Raw genomic sequence first — 25,461 nt, 5'->3', positions numbered from 1 at the left:
TGTGCCAGGCTTGTGATTTCAGGAACTCTTACGAGTTGCTGACATTCTCTCTCAGGCCAGGCCAGAGTGACCCCAAGCTCAGGAGGGTAGGAAACCTGAGGTATCCTGCTGAAACCAGAAAGACACTGGTGCAGTGTGGACAACTCAGCCTTGTGGGTGGAAACAAACCCTGAGTCAGCTGGAGCCTTCAGAGAAGAATTTCCCAGTTAAAGGCCATTCGGGAAACTGTGGGCAAGGAGAAAGTCAGGGGTGTCTGGGGCTCTAAGCCCTGCGGGGGTTGCTGGAGTTTCCTGCTAGATAGTAAATCGGAATAAGTGAATTAGATTCCCTGTGCCTCAGTTTCCCTGCTTAAAAACAGGGATACATTCTACACCTGCCTCTCTCCTGCCTCGCTCCTGCCTAGCTCCTGCCTGAGGTTGATGAAGGGACTAAAGCAGACCATCCCTCCATGTGCTAGACATGGGGTTGAGCTTGCAGAAAGTGCTCAATGAATGTGGGTTCTTGTTAGTCATTGCTGTTTCTGTCTTTGTCTCCGCATCTGCCTGTGCTGTGAGGACACGAAGGCTGAGATCTCTGCCATCTTTGTTGCTGGGAGCACCCAAAAGACCCTCCAGGTTCCAGAGCTCAGGGCATTCTCAGACCCCATCCAAGACCTGCACTTGACTATGCCTGCATCTTGGTTCCTGTTGTCTCTGAGCTAGGGTAGGCTGAGGACAATGGAATTCAGCAGCTCAGAAAACTGCAGGCTGCCCCCCCCCCGGCTCACCCCCCCAAGGCAGCAGCAGCACCCCCAGGCTGCTGTGTCTCTTTAGCTGTTCCTGTCTGATAAGAGTGGATTTTTCCACTTCCTGCAGCAGAGATGCCCCGGTTTCCCCTCTGCCCACCAGCTGCCCTGGTTTCTACTCCTGCACAGGCTGACATGGCTGTCTCAGAGCCACAGGAGGTTGTGTGGCAGGAGGGGAGATGCGTGGGCCAGGGACCCGGGGAGCTGGCAGCAGATTCGATTAGGAGGCCAACTTCTCAGTTCTGATGTGACAAGAAAGCCCAGTCTTTATCAGAAATGGCTAAACCTAACCCCAGCAAACAAAACCCCCCAGCCGACAAACAGGAAACAGAGGCCGGATAAAAATACCGTCCTCTGCAGCTGCAGCTGAGCCACTAGCTGTCAGAAAACCATGCTCTTGACAGGAAATGCGGCTGCTGCAGAGGTGAGAGGCGGCTAAGGGGCCCTGGGGTAGAGAGATGGGTGACAAAGGCAAGTGACAGCAGAGGCCCTCAAACCCAGCTCTCCCTAGCAGGTGAAGAAATAAGGCTGGTCCTCCTGTGCCTGCCTGCCTTCCCTCTTGGGTTCATCCGGGACAGGTAGCCAATTTCTCTCCCCGCTACTGGCAACTGGGAGACTATTGTTGTACTTGAGAGCTTAGACCATAGCTTTGAACTTATTTTGTTACTCGTGAAGCATTACACTTGGAACCAACCAAGTTCTTCTAAAGGGTCAGATGAATCTTTTAGAAGCTGGGCAGTGGTCGCACACTCCTTTAATCCCAGCACTCTGTGAGTTCGAGGCCAGCCTGGTCTACAGAGCAAGTTCCAGGACAGGTTTCAAAGCTATAGAGAAACCTTGTCTCGAAAAATAAAAAATAAAAAAAAAAAAAAGAAATCTTTTAGGCTGTGTGTGCCATGCGGTGTCTGTTTACCTGAGCCCTGCCTGCTGCTGGGGCAGAAGAGCCACGGAAGGCAGTGAGAACCTACAGCCCTAGCTCCAGCTAGCTCACCACAGTGACTTTCACAGACTGCTCATATGTCACACAGCACTCTGATGTTTTCAACCACTTCAAAAGTAGCAACCCGGGACAGGGAGATAGCTCAGTCACTTGCCTTGCAAACAGGAGGACCTGAATTTTATCACCAGAACCCCCTTAAAAAGTGCTGGCCATGGTAGCATGCACTCATAAGCCTGGCATTCGCAGAGACAGGCAGATCCCTGGGGCTCTCTGAACAGACAACCTAGCTTAATGGGAGAGGCCCAGGCCAGCAAGAGACCCTGTTTCAATAAAACAAAAGGGATGACAGTTGAGGTTGTCCTCTGGCTAACACACATGCACAAACAGATGGATATACAAATGGAAGTCATTTTTCATTTTTCCTCTGTTTTATTTCAGACGGGGCTTCCCTGTGTAGGTTCATTGGTCTTGAAGTCACCACATAGCCCAGGCCGACCTCCAACTCCTAGTCCTCTTCCCTAGTCTCTTGAGTGTTCCGCTAAACTCTCTGGGGTCCTCATTCTTAACTTTTCAGTTGGTGCAAAGCATAACTTCCCAGGCCCTGAGTTTGCAATAGCAGTTTGCTGACCCCTGCACTGTACAGACATATTAGGGTTTTGTTACTGTTCTTTTATCATCGCTGTTGGGTTTCCTGCCCAACACAGAAGTCTCAGCTCTGTCTCTTCCTCCGAGGGATCAGTCAGCGTGAAATGTCGTTTCTACTCTAGCGATGTGTAAGGACGGCAGCGGTCCTGAGCTCTTGCCTATCCTGTGAAGGTTTTCGTCATTCATCATGAAAATGAATGTTTCTGACTCTAAAGGGCACCTCCACAGATCTCAAAATGCTCAGCCAAACACTGGCAACCGTCGCACACACGTCACCGAGGACTTGGTGTCTTCATCTTTTCCAGTGATGAATGTGTGAATGTGCGAGACACATGCCGCTTCTCCAGCGGAGACCGTGCTGTGTGTATTTGAATTCCCGTTCTCCCATTCTGTGTCAACATCTTCCTAGGCCATTAAAAACCTCTCAGATATCAACTTGGAACATCCCAACGCATGATGTTCCAAACGCTGTGGCATCAGTGTCCAATTGTTTAGACATGTAGGTTGCTTCCAAGATGCCTTGATCATAAACAATGTAGGCAAACAGCAGTCAGAGCTGTAAGCAGCTGTTTCAGTCCAGCTCTGACGATTTTCTTTATATTTACATATACACTTATGCATTTATCTGTTATCTGTGGAGTGTGTATAAATACGCCATGGACATGCGGAGGTCAGGGCACAACATTCCTCAGTCAGTTTCATCATTGTACCATGTGGGTCCCAGGATCAAAGCTGTCATCAGGCTTGGTGGCAAGTTCCCTAATCCACAAAGTCGTCTTACTGGCCCCATAGCTGGCTATTCTCTAATCTTGCTACTTTATATTCTTAAAGGTCTTATTTTTATTTTTAATTTTGCGTATTTGTGTGTAGGTATGTACACATGTGCAGATGCGTGCAGAGTCCAGAAGAGGGCGTCAAATCCCTCAGAGCTGGGATTTCAGAAGGCTGTGAGCTATCTGACCTGACTGCTTGAAACTGACCTTGGGTCCCCTACTCTTAACAGCCAGGCCATTTCTCTAGTCCCATTCTCTAACCTTTTCTTCAGGGTGTGTGTCTATAGCCCTGCTCTTGACCACTCACAATTTCTGCCTTGCTGTCTTCTGGTGTATGGGCTGACTGTTCAAGTCCCAGAATCTCCTAACTGATAGGACTCATTTCCCCACCCGTGGCCCCAGGCAGCCCTTGATCTGCTTTCTGGTTTATACTTAACTTGGCCTCATGGAGCACAAGGGGAGACTCTCTCACCTTGTGGTGTCTGTTTTGATCAACCTCAAGTTCATATCCTCCTTATTTTCCCAGAATTCCATTCTGCATCATAGTAATGTTGCCACCCCCTCCTTCTCTGTGTGTGGCCGCCTGTTCTATACTGGAACATCCCTTTATTTTTAGCCCCTCTGTTGTGTTTATGCCATTGCTCTTTGTTACCAGCACACGCTGAACGATTTTCCTTCTCAGTAAGCAAATCTCTACTGTCTTTAGAGCAGAGGGGAGGAAAGATTGCTTCATTTATGCTAATATGAACATTTGAATTGGAGTCATCATGGCCCATGCTTTGATGTGTTTGGGTTTCTTTGTTACTTCTTTCTTTTTGTGATTTCAGTGAAGTCTATGATGTATGTGTGTGCTTGTGTGCTTGTGTGTATGTGTGTGTGAGTTGGCCACCTTGGCTTTTGCTTGTTTGTTTTATATTTATATATTATGTGTACCAATGTTTTGCCTCCATGTATATATGTGTGCGTGCCTAGTGCCCACAGGAACTAGAAGAAGGTGTCAGATCCCCCACCATCGTGGCCATGTAAGTTCTGGGAATTGAACCTAGTCCTCTGAAAGAACAAGTGACCTTCACTGCTGAGCCACCTCTCAGGCCCCTTCCACCATATTTTTGAGACAGGGTCCCTCACTGGTCTGGGGCGAACAGGTTTTGACTGGACTGGCTGGCTAGTATGCACCAGAGATCTACTTGTCTCTGTTTTTCCTGTTTTGAGATTATAAGTATATGCCACCATGCTTAGATTTTTAAAAATTAAAATCCCCCCTCTCATGTATGTGTGTGTGTGGAGGGGGGGTCCTCCAAAAGAGGGCTTCAGGTCCACTGGACATAGAGTTACAGGCAGCCATGAGCTATCCCACATAAGTGCTGGCCACCAAACTTGAGCTCCCTGGATGTGTAGCAAGTATTCTTGATCACTAGAGTGTCCCTGCAGCCCCAGTGCTTGGCTTTTCCACGTAGGTTTTAAAGGATGAACTCAGGCCCTCATGCTGAGACATCCCCCTTGCCAGATTCTGTGCTCTTTATTTTCACCTTTTCTGTAAGTAACAAGGAAGATACAAATCTTGATTTCAATTCCTCGTGTGGTTAACTTTAAATGGTTTTAGAAATTATATTTCTCAGCCAGACAGGTGGAAGCCCAGGGCGGGATCTGCTTGTGGATCACGTAACACAGTGCTAATATGGATATGCAAGGCAGTGAACACAGTTAAGGTCCATAAAGACAGCAAAGAGGGCCTGACTAGATGTCAAGGGGGATGGCAGAATGGAATCGGAGCCACGACTCCATGTGGACAATGGGAGCTGGAGAAGGGGCTCCCTTCAGAAGCCAGTGGCTTCCTACACTTAAACCCTGACACGGATGGCTAGAAGAATAGCAAGTGCCCTTAATTGCCGAGCCATCTCCGCAGCCCCAGTGCCTGGCTTTTCCCCTGGGGTTTTGGAGATTGGCACTATTGACAATAGAGTTGGCCAGACGAAAAACGAGTCTCAACACTTCCTGGCAAAATAAGCTGGGACACATCATGCCAGTCCTCTGCTGATGGGCTGATTGCAGAGTCTATGCATGGGGCCATGTTGGAGACTGATTGGGGTAATAGCATTTTAGCATGGTGTCTCATGCTCTGAACGTCCTCAGCCTGTGTTAGATGTTGTTATGGTGGCCAAAGGTCATAGAGGGATCTATATGTATGTATCTCCTACCTGGAAGGTAGAGGATATTTTTATCCAGTCCTTGCCTGGAGAAATGAAATAATTGGATCACTTAATAAAAGTCCAGGAGAGATGGAAGGAGACATGTGCTAGAGAGATGGGACTGGGAGAGCGAAAGGGAGCAAGGAAAGAGGATTTGCTGTGGGTGCCTCCCGAGAGAAGGGAGCTGAGCAAGTGCAGAACCTTGGAGAGTTCCCTGGCTGCTGACTGGAGGTTCTGCAGACCAGGCTTGGGGCAGAAAGGTTTTCTGCTGAGCAGCTGCTTGTGGGAGGGGGTGGGAATCTGGGGCTGGAATCAGTGAGGAGCTGGCGATGCTGAAGTTGGCTGTGTTCCTGTAGGGACGGGGGAAAGCCTCGGGCTTGTGTTGGAGGACTCATGGCTCCCTCTTGGAGATTAAGTGCTGTAGGGAGCGAGATATCTACAGGGGTGGGGGGGTGGGGAGGAGTCAATGGATAGAATGTGAGGGAGCAGGGGGGGATGGGGGAGAGGGGAAGGGAGAGGAAGGGGGCACAGGCCATACTCACAGCTCTGCTCTGCATGTCTATTGAGTTTCTGGATGCAGTTCTCACACTTAAGGAGAGCTGGTGCAGGCTGTTCACACATTGCCATCTCCCCTGCTGCCCCATCCTGGACTTCAGAGAGAATGTCTATGTCCAAGAAGGATGAACTGCAAACTTTGCACTCCCGCGTTCTGGAAATCTTCATCTGTGCTTTTTTTCTTTTTCTTTTTCTTTCCTTTTTGAGAAAGAAATTGAATTTTATTTGTTCAACTCAACAAGTGTTTCTGAGCCCTTAGCCCCACAAGCTAGTTCTCCATATAACAAAGGGTGGCGCCATAGTGCACACCTATTATCTGAGCTCGTGGGAGGGGAAGGATTAGTAGTTCAAAGCCAGTTCAGTCTACAAAATGAGTTCAAAACTAGTCTGGGAGACAAAGCAAGAGTCTGTTTTAATCAATTAATTGATCGATCACTAGCAGAAGATAGACCAGATCACTTCTTACAGGGGCTTTGGATGCTTTCCTTGCACACCCCTGACACACATGGGGAGAGTTTTCTGGCAGCCAATATCAATGTCTGTCAACACCCTTTGTTCAGAATAGCCACATATCCTGGACATGCAAGTTCTAGAAAATAGATTGTAGCTATGTGCCTGGTGTGGTCCTAGCTGTCTTGTCCTGATTATATAGTCAGTATCAGAGATGCTAAGAGAGAAACAGCCCTCTTGGCACAAGTCAGGGGATGAAAATTCTCTCTGAGATGGAAGAGTCTGGGTCCTTTTTGGGGGGGTACTACTGACCCACGGGGAAGGCAGAATAGCCTAAAAACAGCTTCCAGTCAGTTCTGCAACGTGAGCAGAAACTACATGGGCCTTTCTTCTTGCAGGCTCAGTTACTGACTGGGAGCCTGAACTGCATTACAGTAGCAAAAGGTGACTCTCCTACCTGTCCGCCTCCAGTGCTGTCCTGCCCCGCCCACCTCCGGAGTTAACAACCTAGCAAAGACAAGGACCCATACACAGTATCTTCTAGCATTGTTTTCTAAGGACTGGACAGAAACAGCACACTGGAAAGTCACCTGGCTAGCCCAGGACCCAGGGGGTGGGAGGAGGGAGTGGCAGAGTCCTCACAAAGACAGTGACATTTAAGATGTTGGTACATGGAGGCTAAGCGATGACTAACAAAGTTAAGGGAAGTTAATAAAGGCAAGTTGAGGGAACAGCACCTGAGGGCCCAGAGGTGCCCAGAGATGGTGGGGCCTGGATGGTCCTGAAAGGTGCCCATGGTGGTTGGCGGGATGATGTTGGGAGATGCAGACAGAGGCCAGATCTTGGAGGCTTGGGGCGGGGGGGACCAAGTACATTGTGGACTGGGCCTTTCTTGGCCATCTGGGTACAATAATGAGGGGAACAGATGCTACTGAGATCTCACCGAACTCCCAGGCCTGACTTGGAGCCCCTGCCTCTTGTCTTCAAGCCGATGCATGGCTCATATACCATCGAAGGCAGACTTTTTGAAGTGTGTGCTCCTGCGGTCTCTAGTACAAGGCCTTCCACAGCTGTCATTACTGTCTAATTCTGGTTTGTGCGCATCATCTCCAAGGGAGACTCTGGCCTCCAGCAGTTGCTTCATTCTGCCTTCTGCCCCACAATCCTGCCACACCTCTGTACCCCTGCCTGCTCCAGACATCTCCCAACATGGACACAGGACCATTGTGTAACATGACGTCTTTTCTGTCCAGCTTTTGTGGTCTACCATGATGCTTTCGGAATTCCTTTTGCGACAGAATCCTATTCCGTCGCCTGGGATTCCATGTATCCCCTCATTTGTTGGTGGCCATGCAGGTTATTCACACTTTGGGATTGGTATGAACACTGCTGCTGTAGACGTGGGTGTGTAAGTTTGTCTTGTTTGGGGTGTTTGAGATAGGCTTCCAGTGTGTAGTCCTGGCTGGCCCGGACTGAATTCTGGTGTTACTGGAACGTCGTTGCTTCACCTTGCCTATATCTGTGAGTTTCTGTGTGAACACACAAGGTCATTTCGCTGAGCATAGTTGTTGGGTCATATGGTCACATAGCTATTTGATATTTATTCCAAAGCAGCCATACCCTATCCCATCCCACCAGTAGCTGCTGTATTCACCCTATATAATCACTGATACCTGTTCGCTGGTATCTCCTCTCCTTGAACGACTGATGTCTGGGGAGAAGAGGAGCTAGCTTCTGGGCCTAGGGATGTGACTCTGAGGGAAGCCAGAATCTTCCTAGGTGTAGCAGTTTGAATGTAATTGGTCCCTATAAGCTATAAGGAATGGCCCTGTTAGGAGGTGCGACTTTGTTGGAGTTGGTATGGCACTGTGGTATGTCACTTTGTTGGAGGAAGTGTGTCACTGTGTGGGCGGGCTTTGAGATCTCATATATGCTCAAGCCATACCCAATGTCTTCGATCACTTCCTGTTGCCTTGGAGTCAAGATGTAGACTTCTCAGCTTCTTTCCATCACCGTGTCTATCTGCATGATCATGGGCTGAACTTCTGAACTGTAAGCCATCCAGTTAAATGTTTTCCTTCATAAGAGTTGCCATGGGCAGGCTGAAGAGATGGTTCAGAGATTAACAGCTTTGGCTGCTCTTCTAGAGGTTTGAGTTTGATTCCCAGCAACCGCATGGTGGCTCACAGCCATCTATAACGAGATCTGGTGCCCTCTTCTAGTGTGTATGCACGCTTGCAGGCAGGAGACTGTATGCATAATAAATACACAAATCTTTTTAAAATAAAGTTGTCATAGTCATGGTGCCTCTTCACAGCAGTCGGATCCCTAAGACATTGGGCTACTTGGCACTAAGACTGACTCATCACCCAGGACCCCGGGAAACTGCCAAAAGAGGCTGTACTGAATCTCTCACTGAGAAGCCACCGTTACACTTGACTGAGTCTCTGCCCGGAGCCTGCGGAAGCCATGCTTCCCTGGAAGCAACTATTTCTGGCTATTTCTGCTCCAGGGATGAGCGATGGTGGGTGGGAAGTTGAAATTGCTCAGTGGAGTGATTTTGAAAAGCAGAGTAAAATAAAGACTAGGGTATCTTTGCTTTCTGAGTGTCCTGGGCTGAGGCCTGGACCCACTGCAATCCTGTCAGCATGTGGAGGAAGGAAAACAGGATCGCTTTGGGTAGGATTTTCCACAGAGGAGGTGAAGTCCTTAAGGGCGGCAGGTGACAGCTGGAGGAAGGACACCAAGGTGCTTGGGATTAGGGGTTGTGTGGGGTCTGACCAGGCTAAAACAAGAAGAGGATGCACTGTGTGTTGGAGCTCCTTGCGAAGCTGCCTCTCCTTTGCCATGTGACCTCAGGCTAAATGTCAGCCTCTGTGCCTGGGGACCTCATTTGCAAATGGTAATAACAAGGCTATTGCAGTGACTGCTGTCATCATTACTGTCTTCTTTCCCACGTGATGTTCTAGAACACCAAGCGCTGTTGGCAGCAGTTTTAACCTTTCCTTGCACTTTTTTTGCCATCTATTCCATGGCTTTAATTTGGCAGTGTTTTGGCACAGTGGTTCAGTGTGCAGGCTTTGGAGTCGAACAAGTCTGGTTCAACTCCCAAGCCTTGGGATGGCAGGATTGCTTAGGGGGTAGAGGTGCTCGCAACGCAAGCCTGACAATCTGAGGTGGACCCCTGGAACCCATGTAAAGGTAGAAGGAGAGGACCAACTCACAGAGTTGTCCTCTGACCTCCACATGCATGTTGTGGTGAATTCATGCCCTCTCCCTTCACACACACACACACACACACACACACACACACACAATAATAATAATAACAATGAAGAAAATGATCTTTTCAATATCAAGCCTTTCGCTCCTCCCTGCTACTCTTGGGCAAATCATCTGACATGCCCAAATCCTAGTCTGTTTCCCATCTATACAGTAGCCATGGGTCACAAAACGTCCTGACTGGACTTGTGAGGACTGGTTGATATGATACCTGGAAAACACACAGTGAGCACAAGGCTCTGCACAGCTGGTTCTGTGTTGCAGGAGTTTTTTGTTCGTTGTATCCCCCGAAACTGTCAATAAACTGAACCTTGATTCAGAGGATGAAGTCCATGCTCAGATGACTAGAATAAACCATAGAATTTTTAGAAGACTCAGATGGAGCGAGAGGGACACAGGGAGGAAGAAAGGGGGCTTAGAGGTTTCACAGACCATTTTGGATCTTGGAAAAGCATAGAGGAGGGTCAGCTGGGCTTTTTTCCATGATTCTTTTGGATCTACCAGGTCCATACCCTACTATCTGACTCCCAAGCTTTTATTAATAATAGGATAATTTAGATAACTGTTATAGCACTGAATTACATAAAGAGTGTGTAAGGGCACAGGGTCAGAGAGAGAGAGAAGTATTGTTTCGGGGAGCAGAAATGACATGACCTATCTCCAGCTGAAGTAGAGACCATGTGAGCTGAGGCTGATGACTCCTGAGGCCAGCCTTCCGACCACCGCCCCCGCCCATGGATAAAGGAAGCCAGTGGAAGGGCACTTGCTGTCTGTTAACCCCTAATTGTTGCTTCTTTTTTTTTTTTTTTTGGTCATGTCTGTAAGACAACATGAGAAATAATCCTCGGGGCTCAGGAGCAAGCGTCTGTGTGAGGCATAAAGTAGAGGCTCCTGCAGTATGGAAGGGCAGGGTGCCATAGAGAGGTGACATTTGACTGCAATCTGAAGGACAAAGAAGGATTTGCTGGCCCAGGGTAGAAAGAAAAAGGCTTCAGATGCAGGTGATTCCATGTGGAGCCTGGGGCCTGGGAGTCCGGCTTTGGTTGCTTTGAAAAATGACAGAAGCCGGGGCAGTAGATCAGCAGGCAGTGGGGGAAGAAACAGGTAGGATCCGGAGGGTAAAGTGAAGACTGGTCCATGCAGCACCATGAGGCAGTGGAAAAGAAGCCATGGGGGAGAGGAGATGGTGACCATGAGCATCCTCCTTTTCAAGCCATCTGGTTAGGTCAGATGGCAGCAGGTGGGCCTGGGCACCCTGGCGAGATGCATCTTGCCCAAGGTCCACCCGCTGTGGGCAAACCCTGCTGTCTCCTCGCATGCATCAGTCCTCAGGTGCAGGAGTAGGATTCACCCCTGAGCTTGCAGGTCACTCGCCAGCTCGCGGTCAAGCCGTGAGTTCTAGGGGACAAGGTGGGTCAGTAGTCAAAGGAAAGCGCAATCTCGCAATCTGTGAGGCTTTTTGCCTGCAAAGGCAGCTGCTCCCGGCTTCCTCCGGAGAAGGCCCCCATGCGGCCCTGAGCTGCAGCTGGAGAAGGGAAAGAGCAGATGGTCCCTCTGGCCCAGATTCCAGCCAGATTGCCTGGGAGGTGTGGGTGGAGTGCAGCGGGGTGCCAGGAGCAAGATATGGGGGGGGGGGGGAGCAGGAGCCACCTCTTGCCATCTCCTTGATGTTCTGCCCACTGGGGAACAGGGATGTCCTCCAAGGCCTCTCTGTGGTCTTCAACCTGCATTTGTTAGAACTCCCTCGAGAGAGGCTGCTTCCGTCTGGGAGGACGGTTTGAAAGCTTGTGGGTGATTCTCAGTGCCCATGGGAACAGCCCCAGTACCCAGTGCCCAGCCAGGGTAGGACCAGGTGTAGCTCACCAGTTACAGTGTTTGTTCTCTTAGTAACTGATCACAGTAGTGCTTAGGCCTGCTCTTACTAAATCCTCATAGCACCTTACAAGAAACCCTCATTTGACCCCCACTTTATATAGCTAAGGACCTGAAGGCTGAAGGCCACAGCTAAACTTGTACTTGAGAACAGATGGTTCACTCTGATAAACTGATGACCAAGCCTGAAAGCTGGGCAGGGGGCAGCAAGGTGCAGCAAGCAGGAGAGAAGCTGGCACTCCTGGCTGGAGGAGAAAGCACGTCCCTAAGACCCCAGTCTGCCTTCCCACATTGTTCAGGATGCTCCTAGAGTAAGACATGAACCCAGAGAGGTAAATGGAAGATCTCAGATGGCGGAACAGGCCATGTGCAATTTTAAAGCATGCCATTCACACAGACTATGATGAAAATAATAATCTGGCCTCTGAGTTGGTTGGGACGAGAGCCCTATGTGGGGCCACACTCTGTAGGCCCTTGAAAGCTAAGCCTCTGCAGACCTTGCCGCAGGACATGTCACAGGCAATGGGTGCTCCACAGTCTATTGTGACGCTCAGCTCTGCCGCTCTGGGATGAACACAGGGTAAGTGACCCATCACCAGGCTGCGTTTCTTCTGTCCTGCTTATGGGGATGGGAACCCGGTTGTCTAGGAGGCAGAGGGGTTATCTGATGTTCAGCTGGCCTCAGAAGCATCCCCTCCTCCCCATGGCAACCATCAGCTTGGTTCATGGATCTGAGTAGAACCGTGGCTTCTAATCCCAGCACCTCAAAAAATAACAAGAAAACCACTGAGCAGACAAGCCCAGAGTCCCTCTTCTTGCTGAGCACAGAGAATGGGGAGCTGGCTGTGTGCAGGGTAGTGGGGTTTTGCTCCAGAGAGCTGGGCTCAGAGCCAGGCTCTGGCCTCCTAGTGAGAGCTGCCAAGGCAGCCTTGGCTCGTGGGTATTAAGGGTTTCTTAGAGCTGGAGATGATTTGTCCCACTTCTTAGGATGAAAATAACTGCCCGACTTGAGGGTAATTACATGGCTTGGGCTCCCACACAGTACAGAGAGCCCCCCGATAATTACTGTGCAAATGCTGCTGTTGGCGGCTGATGCCTACTTCCTGCCTCAGAGAGTCTTCTGAGCCATCAACTACTCTAGACATCCTGAATCTGCTCATGTGAGCAGAACCTTCTAGAAACACTTCCCCGACAGGGTCATTAAAGGCCGCTTCTCTCCCCAGAACCACCTGTTAGGCTCAGGACACCATTGCCAGCCCAGATACAAGCTGGGCCTGGAGTGGTCAGTGGCTGTGTTAGTAATTTCTTATCACTGTGATGAAAACGTCTGACTAAGCCCCTTAGGGAAAGAAGGGTTGGCTTCCAGGGTACAGTCTATCATGGAAGGGAAGGCATGGCCGGAGAGAAAGGTGGCTGGTCACATCGCATCCGCAGCCAGGAGGCAGAGTGATGAACCCTGGTCCTCAGCTCTTTCTCCGTTTTATTCAGTCCAGGCCCCCGGCCTAAGAGATAGTGCTGTCTTCATTCACACTTAGTCCTTCCCACTTCAGTTAAACATCTCTAGAAATGTCCTCATCGGCCTGTCCATGGTGATTCTAGGCAGCAATGGAGAGAACTATCTCAGCTGGCTTTGCCGTTGTCTCCTCAAGTAGCCCTGGGCGAGAACCACCTACTAAGTGGTTCTGCCAAGCTCTGTAGGAGGCACCTGCATGTGGGCAAAGCTTCCCGTTGTAGCAAATGTCTGCCCCCTGGGGTTAGCACTCAAGATGGTCTCAGATGGAGAGCCTGTATTTTCTTACTATTTATTTATTTATTTATTTATTTATTTATTTATTTATTTATGTATGTATGTATGTATGTTTTATGTGAGTATTTTGACTACAAGTATCTCTGTGTACCATATGTGTACGTGGTATCTGAGAAGGTTAGAAGAGCATTGGATCCCCTGGAACTGGAAATACAGATGGCTATGAGCGGCCTCGTGGGTGCTGGGAACTGAACCTGGATCCTCTGCAAGGGCAGCAAATGCTTTTTAATCACTGAGCCATCTCTCCAACCCCAAGACTGTCTTTGAACTGAGCTAGGGAACTGCCAAGGATGTCAAAGTCCTAGAGGAGTTCTCCAAGGTTCACTGTGTGTCAGGCTTTAGGAAGAGAGTCATAAACACCAGGTTACATTCCTGCTTTCTTGGGCCTAGTGTTCAGTAGGCAGACAGATACAAAACCTGTAAGTTCCCGATTATACAGATGTGGCTGGGATATGGTTGTCCATGAGATGCTGGGATCCATGAGTATGTATAGCAGGAAGGGACCAGAGAGTTTGAGTGAAGACCTAAAGGATGAGGAATGGGGCACATATGTGTACACGTGTATGCGTGTATGTATACCATTGCACATGTGCTCAGATGCATGTTAGGGAGGTGCCTAGATTATGGTGCATAGATGTATGCATGCATGCATGCATGCATGCCTGAATTGGTGGATATATGCAAGGATGCAGAGGTAGTTGAGTCTTCCAGGTAACCAGAATAGGCTATGCAGGAGCACAGCAGTCAGAGGAAGAGTGGTTATTGTAGCTGACACGAACTACTGTTGCAGAAAATGTTAGGAGTTCAAGAAATGAAGGTGGAGAGGCAGATGGGCAGGATTAGCTCACAAGCCCTTCGCTGCACAGCTTCGGGAGGAGCAAGTCTCCAAACCACAATATGAATGGCATCCCGTGAAATTGGGCAAGGCAGTGACCTGAAGCAGGGATTGTATCTTGAAGACCTCGCATCCAAGGCAGGGCTCGAGGGTGCTAGTCTCAGAGCAGTGGGGGAGGGGAGACAGAGAAAGGTTTGAGCATTTTGTGATGAAACTGTTTTCCATTTGCAATGCCTGAAAGCATTTCAGAAAGTGCTGCCCCCTAGAACTTTCTATGAAGATAGGCACGCATGACTTCTATTCTTTCTACTTTGTACCCCATGTGGCTGCTGAGCAGAGTGGTGGACACTGGCTTTTATGTGCTTGTTAATTCCGATTGAAATAGCCGCCATGGCCTGATGTGGCTCGTGGCTCCGTAGGGGGCAGTGCAGCTGAAGGATCCGTCTGGGACCAGGAGAAGTCCTGTTACACCTGTGCAGTGATTCTTGGGCGAGTCTGCTGGAGACATTTTCTTGCTGGGTTGAGCCTTAACTTCCCCTTCACATAGGCCTCTCTGTCCACTCTGAGGCCAGAGTGCAGTGGGCTGTGGTCTAGGTGCAGGGTCTTTGAGGATGGAGCTAAGTAGCTACCTCACCCCCTGCTCCTTGAAGACTTGAAGACTGCCCTGGTGTCTATCCCTGTCTTTTTCCTGGCACCTTTGAGGCTGTTGATTGACAGTTGTCCTAAAGAATGCCACAGCTTTCTCCTAAACATGCTTCCTCCTCCAGAGGCACATTATTGAAGAGACTTCCTTAGCCCTACCTGGCTGCATGAACACTGACTAGTGACACTGGCTCCCTTAGGTATTTGGTGTGTGGCCTTGTCTCGTTGTTACTATGGGTGGGAGGAGGTTCAGCAGGGCATGGCCAGCCTGCTCCTCTCTCTTGCAGGGTCGCATGCCCCTTCTTCTTTAGCATCATGACCGTGGCATTTCCCCTAAAGCAGCTTGCATATACAGCTCATCTATGTGAGCTGCCCCTTGTCTGGCCCTCTGGCCCAGAATCACAATTTCCTACTCACTTCCACCAGGGAAGCTGGGTCCAGGGAGGAGCTGGGGCAGCCCTGCTGGCTAGGGCCACTTAGTATTTTAGAAAGTCTAGAAGAGAGAGCTGTGGATCCCAGTGGACTCTGCTGTTCACCTCATGAGCAGCTTCTTCCGTGGAGAGAGACATAGCTGAAGCCTGGAATGAGGGAATCCCTCTGTGCTAAGCAGGGTGAAGCCCTCATTGCTGAGCCTGGGAAGCAGCCGCAGACAGACAGACAGACAGGCAGGCAGGCAGGCAGGCAGGCAGGCAGGCCAGCCTCTCCTTTTTATCCTTTGCACATGGCTTCTAGCTGATATTGAGATCCTGGGTGGGACAAGACAAAGATAAAGGACACTGAAGGGAGGGGAGGGGGGGCTCTCTAATACCATGTGTATACTCTGGTTTTCCTCACTTCCCAGATGCACCCACCACCTCTGGACACACACACACACACACACACACACACACAAATACATACATATACACATGCATGTGATGGGCATATGGGCACCTAAAGTCTAGGACAGAGATAGTTAAACCTCTACCATCCCTCCCCAAGGCTCAGTGGAGCCAAAGAAGGCATTTGACACCCCATTGGCAAGCCATCAAGGGTGCAGGCAGGATACAGCTATGGTAATAAAACCAGGCATAGCCAGAAATACCTACAAACCATGAGCTGGCCACTATGCTAAGTCCCTGACATAGCTTAATCGATGTCATGTAATTCCGTGAGAGGTAGAGTAAGCATCGTTCCACTTACAGGAGAGGAATGTGTGTTGACCATGCTTGCCCTGTCAGGAAGACTCCAGGGTGTGGCTTTGGGGACAAAAAATTGCTCCCTATTGACAACCCATGCCAGCTTTTCATCTCAGCCAGGAGTAGTGTACCTCTTGTGTTCCAACTCTTCTGGATGGAAGCTAAGAATTGTAAATTTGAGACCTCCTTGGGCTGCATAGCAAGTTCCAGACTAGCATGGGCTATTTAGCAAGATTTTCTCTCAAAACAACAACAACAACAACAACAACAACAAGGCCAGAGATGTAGCTCAGTGGTAGAGTATTTGCTTAGCATGCACGAGGCCTCATCTCCAGCACTGCCAAGAACAAAGCCCCCAACAGCTCAGATCAATGACTGGCCCAAAGGAAGACATGGCAGTTGTCAGCCCTAGTATGTGTGACCCAGGATAAGACAGACAACCGAAGACCTAGGTTCTGTGCCAGTTTCCTCATCTGTGAAATGGGGGCACCGTTGACATCCTGTTATCCTTCTGTTGGGAGTAAACAAGACCATTTGTGTTGGGGTGTAGGGGAGGGCGTCTTGCTGGGTTCCCACATATGTGTGACAGGAACCTTACTCCTGTCCCTTCCTTTTGCAGTACGCTACTTCCTGAAGAACAAGGTCAGCCCTGATTTGTGTAACGAGGATGGCCTCACAGCCTTGCACCAGGTAAGTAGGCCACTCTGGGGTCCCCTGGCCTCTCTGTTCCCTGGTAACTGGTGCCCCAAATCCTCAGGGAAGAGGGGACAATGAGAGAAAGGCACAGAGAACCCAGCTGAAAGGCTTTTGTCCTTTGGAGATGTGTGTGTCTGTCACAAACAGGCCCTTAGAGCCTCTGGTGCACGTACACACGTGTACAGCGACAGGCTCTGAGGACAGGGGTTCTTTGTTCTCTGTGTCCTCACAGCCAGCTGAGAAAATTTGTGTCGAAGTTGAAAACTGACAGAGTGCATTCACAGCCACCAGGACATCCCACTCACCCTGAGGACAAAGCTGAGTGATTTCTGTTGTCTAAGGTCACGTGGCCAAGACCTTTGGCCAGGAAGCACGTGCTGTCAAATGCACGCATGTTCATTCCAAAGGAGTGTGGTGACAGCGCTCCCTGGCTGGCCCCACCCACACGGAAGCTTTGCCTTCCACGGCCTCCTAACTGGCCCCAATGTTCAGCTGAGTCCTGCCATAATTTCTTCTCCAAAGACTGAAAGTTCAGAGCTCTCTAGTATCTTCTTCCTAACCCTGAGGGAAAAGGAAAAACCTTGGCTATTCTGCACAGGACCCTTAAGGCCTGCCCTGTCCTGGCCCTGCGCCTCCCCCAGCTCCCAGGGCCAGTCACTGCCTTGTCCCACACTGTGGTCTCCTCCCCACCATTTGTTTTATGTTGCTCTGTGTGTTCACTTATTAGCTCTTGTCCCCAGGAAGAGCTTGAGAGCTGGGCTGTGACAGAGGCTCTCTAGTCTTCCAAGTGACCACTGTGAGGACTCAGGCTTATGCTGGTCCCTGTCACCTGGCAGGATGAACCCAGGCAGTATCCTGGCCAGCTCAGGGTCCTGTGGCTGCTATGCCACTATGTATGTACACAGGGGCAAAAGGTCCCTTTAAGAGACAATCTCCACCCATTCCCGCTCTCTTTTTCCCACTGCTTTTCTGAAGAGGTAGGCTGGTCCTTGCCTCTTCTTTCTCTCTGTATCTCTCTCTCCCCTCCACCACCCCCTTTATCTTAATAAACTCTCACACAAGCTCTGCCTGCATGGCGTGTCTGTCCCTCACCTCCCGTGGACTCTCTATGTGGCCCCTCGGCCCACCAAAGTCTCTCTCTGCTGTTTTACAACAACTCCTCCTCTCTAATCATTTGGCACTAGGATGGCACTCTGAGGTCGCCTCATGAGCCTGCCTCTTCTCTCTGTTGTGTTCCGGTGTGTCTTTCTGTGCTCACGTACAGTAGCACTTAGCGTGTGCACGTTGAAGTCGGTGAATGGCCGCACTGAAGCTCCCCTGTGCCGTCACCGGGAACAGATTGACTTGAGTGCAGCCTGGTGGGGAGCAGCCAGGCAACGGGAGCTCCACGGACAGAGACAAGCCACATGTCCTCTGCCCATAAGATCTGGGACAAGGCCTTGCCCACAGCCTGCAGCTCTGAGCCTCAGGGCTGTCTGCATGGGCTCTTCACCCTCACTGTCCTCCAGGGCCTCAGGCACCCCTACTTAAGCCACTGCTTCTGTAATCTCATGGAAATCACCCAAACCCCAGCTTCATTCACTCTGGAATGCTGAGGCTGCTCCACAGGCAAGACCCTCAGTCCACCCCAGATTTGAGACCTGGAAGGCAACTTCTGAGGCTGGGCAGCATTCGCTAGGGGCATAAGGATAGGATGGCCGTCAGAATAGAGTCAGATGTGAGGCCTGGAACTGTCATTCACTAACAGGTGACCTTGGACAAGTTCCTTAAGCTCTCTGTGCCTTAGATTCCTCACTTGTGAGAAAGAAACAGTATCCAACTGCTTGTGTTGTAGAGAGGATTAAATGATCATCTGGAAACCCTCTGTAAGCAGCACAGAATATGCAGTCATGGGGTTGGAGAGAAGGTGCTGCTGCTAAGAGCACATACTGCTCTTGCAGAGGACCCGAGTTCAAATCCCAGCTCCTGTGTCAGACCTGTATGTAACTCCAGTCTGGGTGATCTGGCTCCCTCTGCTGGCCTCCACGAGCTCCTACATGCACATACCTACACATACACATAATTAAAGATTTTCAATAATCTTTTAAAAAAAGATTTGAGTTATGATTACAGTTTATCACGTGGCTACTTCAGTGGTCTATCTCATTTTGATCCTCATAATGACCCTCTAAAACATTGGTGTTTCCATTTTACATCTCAAAAAACTGAGGCTCAGGGGCAGTTCTATTCTGTAGAACTTTCCACAAAGATGAGAATGAATGTTCCACGTGTCTTTGTGGACACAGAGTTATGTGACTAATGTGACAAGAATTGGATTCTAACTCTTATTTAATTTTAGTGAATTTAAATACAGATTGGCTGTGTTAGATGTGAAATCTCTGGGCTCTAAGTCAAACAGTGAACCGTGACTGAGCGAGGGTTAACATCAGCAGCCTTGACTCTCTGGATACAGTGGTCAGCAGAGTCCCAGGGGCCCCCTCTAGGTGCTATTCTTGCCTCCTTAAACTTCTTTTGTGGGGCCCTCCCTTGGGCTTGGGGTTCCTTCCATTTCTCAACACTCCACCTCCTCTTCTTCCTGTTGATCACATGACTTCCTCAGGTCTAGCTTCTCCTAGGGGCCACTGGGCCTCTGAGTACGTCAGGAGGGAAAAACTCTCCAGGGTCTGAGCCTAACTGTGTAGAACTTACCCAGCTCTACCACCACCCCCCACTTGCCTCCGGCTCCATTGTGGGATGGTCCTTAGTAGGCGCCGGTCCCCACTGGCCCAAAGACCTTCATTCTCGCTCATCCAGCAATTCCTCTTTGCTCACCTGCTCTTGTGTCTGATGCTCTGCTAGGGACACAGAGTTAGGACGTGTCTGTGCTTACAGACTATGTGGTGTGATGTGGCCACAGGCACAGAAACACACAACCGAGGTAACACAGTGTGGTCAGCGTTCACGCGGGGGGGGGGGAGCAGAGGTCTCTGGACAGCTTGGAGCTGGGAGGCTGGTGGCTTGCCTCAGAGGAGAACTGAGACACGCTCCGAAGAGGAAGGATACCTGCACTCGGGCTTGAAGTAAGAGTTTGCATGTATGAGTGTGAGAAAGAATTTTCCAGAAAGAAAAGGAACAGCATGAGAGCAGAGGCAGCACCCACAGAGGCATGAGGGAACAGCCCACCCTTTCCTGTGTGACTTGGAGGGAGTAGTTAGAAGGCATAGCAGGAGACAGGACTGGCCGGGCTAAGAACAGGACCCTTGGAGACAGACGTTTGACTTCTAATCAAACACTGTAGATTGGTTTTGTTATTGTGTGGGCACCTTGTGTTTTTATTTATTTAAAGTTTGTAGGCTCTTACTGTGCAGCTGAGGCTAGTCTCGAACCAATGATCCCTAGTTAGTACTGAGTAATTGGGTGTTGCTGGATTGCAAACTTAAGTGCATCTATTTCTTACTCTGTGTGTGGCTTTCTGCTTCTCTGGGCCAGTGGTGGAGAGAGGACACTCAGGCCCGTTTTGAGGGTTAAATGCTGCAGTGAATGGCCAAAGCGAATCTTAGTGCCCAACTCTACTATGTGTTCTGAAAGTATCAGCTCCTTCTGTTAATAAGGAGGTGACATGCTGGGATCACCCAGCTGTGTATTATTGTTGCCTGCAACAGGGAAGGCTGGCGCACCCGCAGAGCCTCCCAAGGCTAGCCAAGGAGAGCAGGTCTGCTTCTCTTGGACATGGGGAAGCTTCTGAGGTTTGCACACATCAAGCTGCAAGGCTAGATACAGTGAAGCAGAGAGCATCTGGAGGTGGAACTGAGGCAGTACGCCCTGGGCGGCAGGGATGGGGACAAACACTTGGAAGACAAACACTCAGCTGGCTCTGTATTGGAAGAGAAGAGGCAGGAGGAGTCAGGTGCCACTGCAGGTGCCACTTCCCACTGTGGCTCTATAGTGACTACAGGGCCTGCTTCCCTGCGTCCGTTCTCTCCCCTACCCCCCTCCAACACCACTTGGCATGTGCGCCCCTGCGCCAGCCCTAGGATTGGTCTCACACAACTCCACAGCTCTGGGTATGCAGTCAATCTCCTGGTCCTCCTGTCTCCTTCCTGTAGAGGGTTGCCCACACAAGTCTTTCTTTCTTACCTATGCCTGGCCCCAGTGCCTGTGTCTCCCTCTACTGACTGTGTTCTGCCACTGCATGGTTCGCCTGCCCTCCTAAGACAGTACAGCCCCATGGGCTGTGCCTTTCTTTCCCTGTCTGTCCAGAAAAGTACCTTTGGAGCCAGACATGCTAGACCAGCTGGCAGAAAGCACTGGCTCTCTAGCACCATCTGTGCACACGGCTGCTCCTTTCCTGTGTGTTCTTCTGGTGTAGTGTCCTGGCTGGAGATGCTGGGAGCTATGGTGGTGTCCCACTCCACAACCATCTGGGGTCATGAGCTCACATAGATGCCTCCGATTCTTCTGCAGGTCTCTATGCTCTTCTTTGTGTGTTCATGCATTTGCTTATGTTGGCTAGGCCACCACCATCCCTAAACTAGGTGACTTCAAAATGGCTTCTTTCGGTCCCTCCCAGTGTGCGTGCGCATACACGGACACACACAGATACATAGACACACACACACACTCACACACATATACACTGTCTCCCCCCCCCCATGGAACCAGAAGAGTGAAATGTATTTTGGCTTTGTTTTTTAATAAACAAGTCAGGTTGTGCTAGCTTTATGAGTGCAGCTCACCCCTGTCTCCCGTTGCTCTGAAGACCAAACCTGGTTTACTTGGATAAAAGAGTGAGCTCATGTCCCCCAGTATACCACAGAGTGACCACTGACACCATCCTCAGTCCCCACCTCTATTCTCTCTGAGTGAGGCTGTGTCCCTTGGGGAATCTTTCACTCCTTGGCCCTGGGACCTGTGTTCTCTTGGGGGAGCTGCAGAATTGGACCCTCCCACCTCACTTAGCCTCACCCACCTATGCCCACAACTCCATCCAGGTAGGAGCACCAACAGTCTATCTCCTTGAAGTGACCGTGCCAGGAGCCCCAGAACCTGCTGGGAGGAGTCTTAGTCACTTGGGAATCTCTGCAGGGTTTGCATTCCCAGGTCACATTAAAAGTTTCAAACGGCCATGCAGGGTGATACTTTGGAGGCCACTACCCCAAAGGAGGGTGTGGGCAGGGACCCAAACACACCTGAGCAATCCTGCTTGAGCTGAGGGGTGATTTAAGAGTTCCCCTTAGGTTGCTGCCTGGAGAAAGCCATCTGGGATCTTAAAAGCTCATTCAAGTTGAATGCAGCTCCACTAACACTAGTAAAAACCCTTTATAGCCGACTGGGGCTGTTTGCGGAGGTTGTTCTTATCTTGCACATTATCAGCTTCTCTTCTTCTCAATAAGGAGACAGATTCTAAGATGCAGAGTGCCTTTCCCAAAGTTACAGAGCTGGATTCGAACTCAAGCTGTCTGTCTCCACTGTCATTCTCATGGTCTGTTGTGGGGAGCGTAGTGTGTCCCCACCAGGGTCCTAGGCCATGCCTGGCCTTACTCTGCCACCTCTGTATCCCTCCCAGTGCTGCATTGACAACTTTGAAGAAATCGTCAAGCTGCTGCTTTCCCATGGTGCAAATGTGAACGCCAAGGACAACGAGCTGTGGACACCCCTGCACGCTGCAGCCACCTGCGGCCACATCAACCTGGTGAAGATCCTCGTTCAGTAGTACGTGCCCCTCCCTCTCCAGGGCAGCCTGCCCTCCCCCTCCACAGATGGCCTTTCCCATGTGCCTCAGTCTTCCTTCCCCCCCTTCATGCCTTTCCATTTCCCCTCCATCTCCTTCCCCCCCCCATCAATTTCCTTTTCTCTGTCTTCCTCCCCTAAAGTCCCTTTCTCTGTGTGTTTCCTGTTTTAAAGGGATTTATTTACTGCTTTCCCAATTCCCCTTCCATTTCACATGTTGACCGATAGGTCCTGGGCACATGGGACAGGAAAGCAAGACCAGTGGGTGGGGTCCTAGAGACTGACAGTATCTGACGCAGGGAGTCAGGAGGAGAGATGAAGAGCAGGCAACCATCACACAGGTACTGGCAGAGCATCAGAGCCCCATTAGGTGCCTTCCAGGAGGGCCCTGAGGTTGGAGTGGTGCCAACCTGGCTTCATGTACTTTCCTGCTGGTCTGTATTGGAAGCACCTGAGGCATGAGCGCAAAATACATGTTTCCAGCACACCCCCCCATGTTCTTTGGGGGTAGTGGGAAGAATGCATGGAGCCACATTTCATTTTTCTGTCATAGAGTATACCACAGCCACACCTGGATACGGCTCTAGTCTCTGTCACTGTGATCAAAACAGAACACAACTTAGGGGAGAAAGGATCTATTTGATGACTTTCCGTTCTGGTTTCAGTCCCTCATTGTGGGGAAATCAAGGCAAGAACTTGAAGCAGCTAGTTACACAGTCAAGGGCAGAGAAAAATGACTGTACATATCGCTTAGCACTCAGTTAGCTTTCTCTATCTTTACATGATCCAGGGCCCAAAACCCCAAAATGGTACTGCTCACTTTTAAACTGGGTGTTTCCACATAGTTAAAACAACCAAGACAATCCCCCGTAGACATGCCTACAAATCAACCTTTCCTAGCCAAGGCTTCGTTGAGATTCTTCCCAGGCAATTTTCGGTTATGTCAGATTAGAATTACCCTTCACAGGCTCTATTGGCCTGGAGGGTGAGTTCTCCCATGGGGCCCCAAGGCTCTGTTATGCCCATGTCCTGGTCAGTTCTTTGAATAAGGGACTGAAGAGGATGAATATGCATATTGGTGAAGGTTGTCATAGGGAGAATGGAGTAAAAAGGGCTGACACAGGAGAGACCTGGGCTTGGATCTTGATCCTGTCATATCCAAACTGTGTGGCCTGAGACACATGATTGAGCCTTTCTGAGTCGTTGTCTCCTCTTGAGTGAGCTGAGGCCCCCAGTAGTACCCCTTGTGGGAGAGTCCTTAAGGTAGTGTGTGCAAAGGACTTTTATCTAGCCTGGCTTCAAGCAGGTAGAAGGTGAGATGTTCTGCTTCTGTTTACATCCTTTTTTATTATTGCTGTCGGAGAGGGCTTTGACATCTGCCTGGAGGCATCCATCCGCTGATGGAGCTCATCTGAGACCTTGGTCCCTTCCTGATGGGACCCTGAGATGTGGAAACACTGCATTCCTGGGATGTGGTGGGAAAGGAAGGGCAATGCTTAGCTAGGATGCACCTAGGTGGGGTCATGGCTGCTGGAGGAGGCTGTGGATGGAAAACCAGAGGATGGAGACAGCTAGACCGATCCAGACACACCTTCTTGGCTCTCATTCTGACCCTCTCTCTGCAGTGGGGCTGACTTGCTTGCTGTCAACTCTGATGGGAACATGCCATATGACCTCTGCGAGGATGAACCCACCCTGGATGTCATTGAGACCTGCATGGCATACCAAGGCAAGGGGGGGCAGCATGTTACACCGTGGGCACAGTGCAGCAAACATGGTTTCAATGGATGGGAATGGCTGGCTTTGTACCTGCCAGCCTCGTGCTTAGCTCCCAATAACTGGGACAGGTCCTTGTTATTATTGTCATCCGTCTGATTAAAAGATAGGGACATGAAAGAGCCTTGGAACACATGCCGTGTAGAGGGAGATATTGTTCTCCCTGTCACCCACACACGCAGGCGGCCTCAGCTGGCCTCCTCTTCTGTTTGTCAGCTGTGACAATCCAGTTCAGACAACACTCACCATAAAGATGTGTCCCCATTTGGGAACATGGTAAGAAGTCAAGAACATTTGCGGGTGCTGCTTGGTGCCAGGCACCAAGCTGGCTGCCAGGGGCCCAGATAAACAAGATGTGGGCTGTTCTCGGCTCGCAGTGAGCTTCAGAGGGAAGCATGTGTAACAGCGAGAGACACCTGCCAGTCCCAGTTCCCTACGTGTATGCCTGCGGGCACTCTCTAGTAAAAGGGGTCTTAAATCCAGACCTGTAGCTGCAGCCCTAGGTCCTGCCACCCAAGGTCCTGCCAGGTCCTCACCTCTCTTCTCTGTGGCCCCTGTTGACTTGGCTTTTGTATTTCCTGGTACCTGCATTTCCCCCACTAATTTCCTATAGAAAGTTTTTAATAATTTTTATGCCAACCAACCTGAAGCTAGAGACTCCCCAATGGAGTTATAAAGTCGCCAGAGTATGAAGGAAGCCATCTGGGTCATCTTTCAATATAGCTGCGAAAATATTTTAAAATGTGCTGCATAGAAACCATGAATTCTTTTGATGATCAGATGTTGGGGTATGAAATTACCCCGAGTTTCTCTTGGCCATAGGCTCATAGGCACAGATAATTGGTCTGATGGTGGGAAGTACTAACTTAGGTGAGGGCTAGGCAACATAAGCATGTAGCCTTTTTTTTCCCCTCCCGTCAAGTTTGCAGATTGCCCCGAATTGTACTCAAGGATAGTTGATTCCATTGGTTTGTTTTTGTTCTTTTAGTGGGACATTGTGTTCTCTTCTTTAATCAGTAGGCACCAGTGACAGGCACAGTTTTGTTAGCCAGAGAAATATATGGGCTATAACATGCCTTTCTGGAACTAGAATGGCTTGTGCCCGCTAGCATATGGGAGGCTGAGGCAGGAGAATTGTCACGAGTCTGAGGCTAGCTACAAAGTGAGACTCTGTTTCAGAAAACAAAACACGAAAGCCTTTCTGGGCCTTACTCAACTTTCTATTTGAAAGTAATGTATTCATTGATTTAGATATTCTTACAACAACAAAAAATGTCTTAACTGTTGCATTTGGTGCTGAAAACACAGTAGTATACAAGAGAAAGGAA

The 25,461-nt window shown here is 49.9% G+C and overlaps 1 protein-coding gene across 1 annotated transcript in view; it reads left to right on the top strand.

Annotated features, from left to right (window-relative positions):
• The window catches only part of Ppp1r16b (protein phosphatase 1 regulatory subunit 16B), a 98,009-nt gene that overhangs the window by 58,351 nt on the left and 14,197 nt on the right, over positions 1 to 25,461 (top strand). The window contains exons 3-5 of the mRNA XM_038331670.1: positions 16,572 to 16,642; positions 22,194 to 22,339; positions 23,983 to 24,086. Coding sequence (XP_038187598.1) covers positions 16,572 to 16,642; positions 22,194 to 22,339; positions 23,983 to 24,086 — 321 coding nt within the window. The remainder of the gene's footprint in view (positions 1 to 16,571; positions 16,643 to 22,193; positions 22,340 to 23,982; positions 24,087 to 25,461) is intronic.

This window comes from Arvicola amphibius, chromosome 5 (genome assembly GCF_903992535.2).
Source record: "Arvicola amphibius chromosome 5, mArvAmp1.2, whole genome shotgun sequence".
Classification (NCBI taxonomy): domain Eukaryota; kingdom Metazoa; phylum Chordata; class Mammalia; order Rodentia; family Cricetidae; genus Arvicola; species Arvicola amphibius.
Note: the sequence above shows the minus strand (reverse complement) of the source record. Positions and strands in the feature narration are given on the sequence as shown.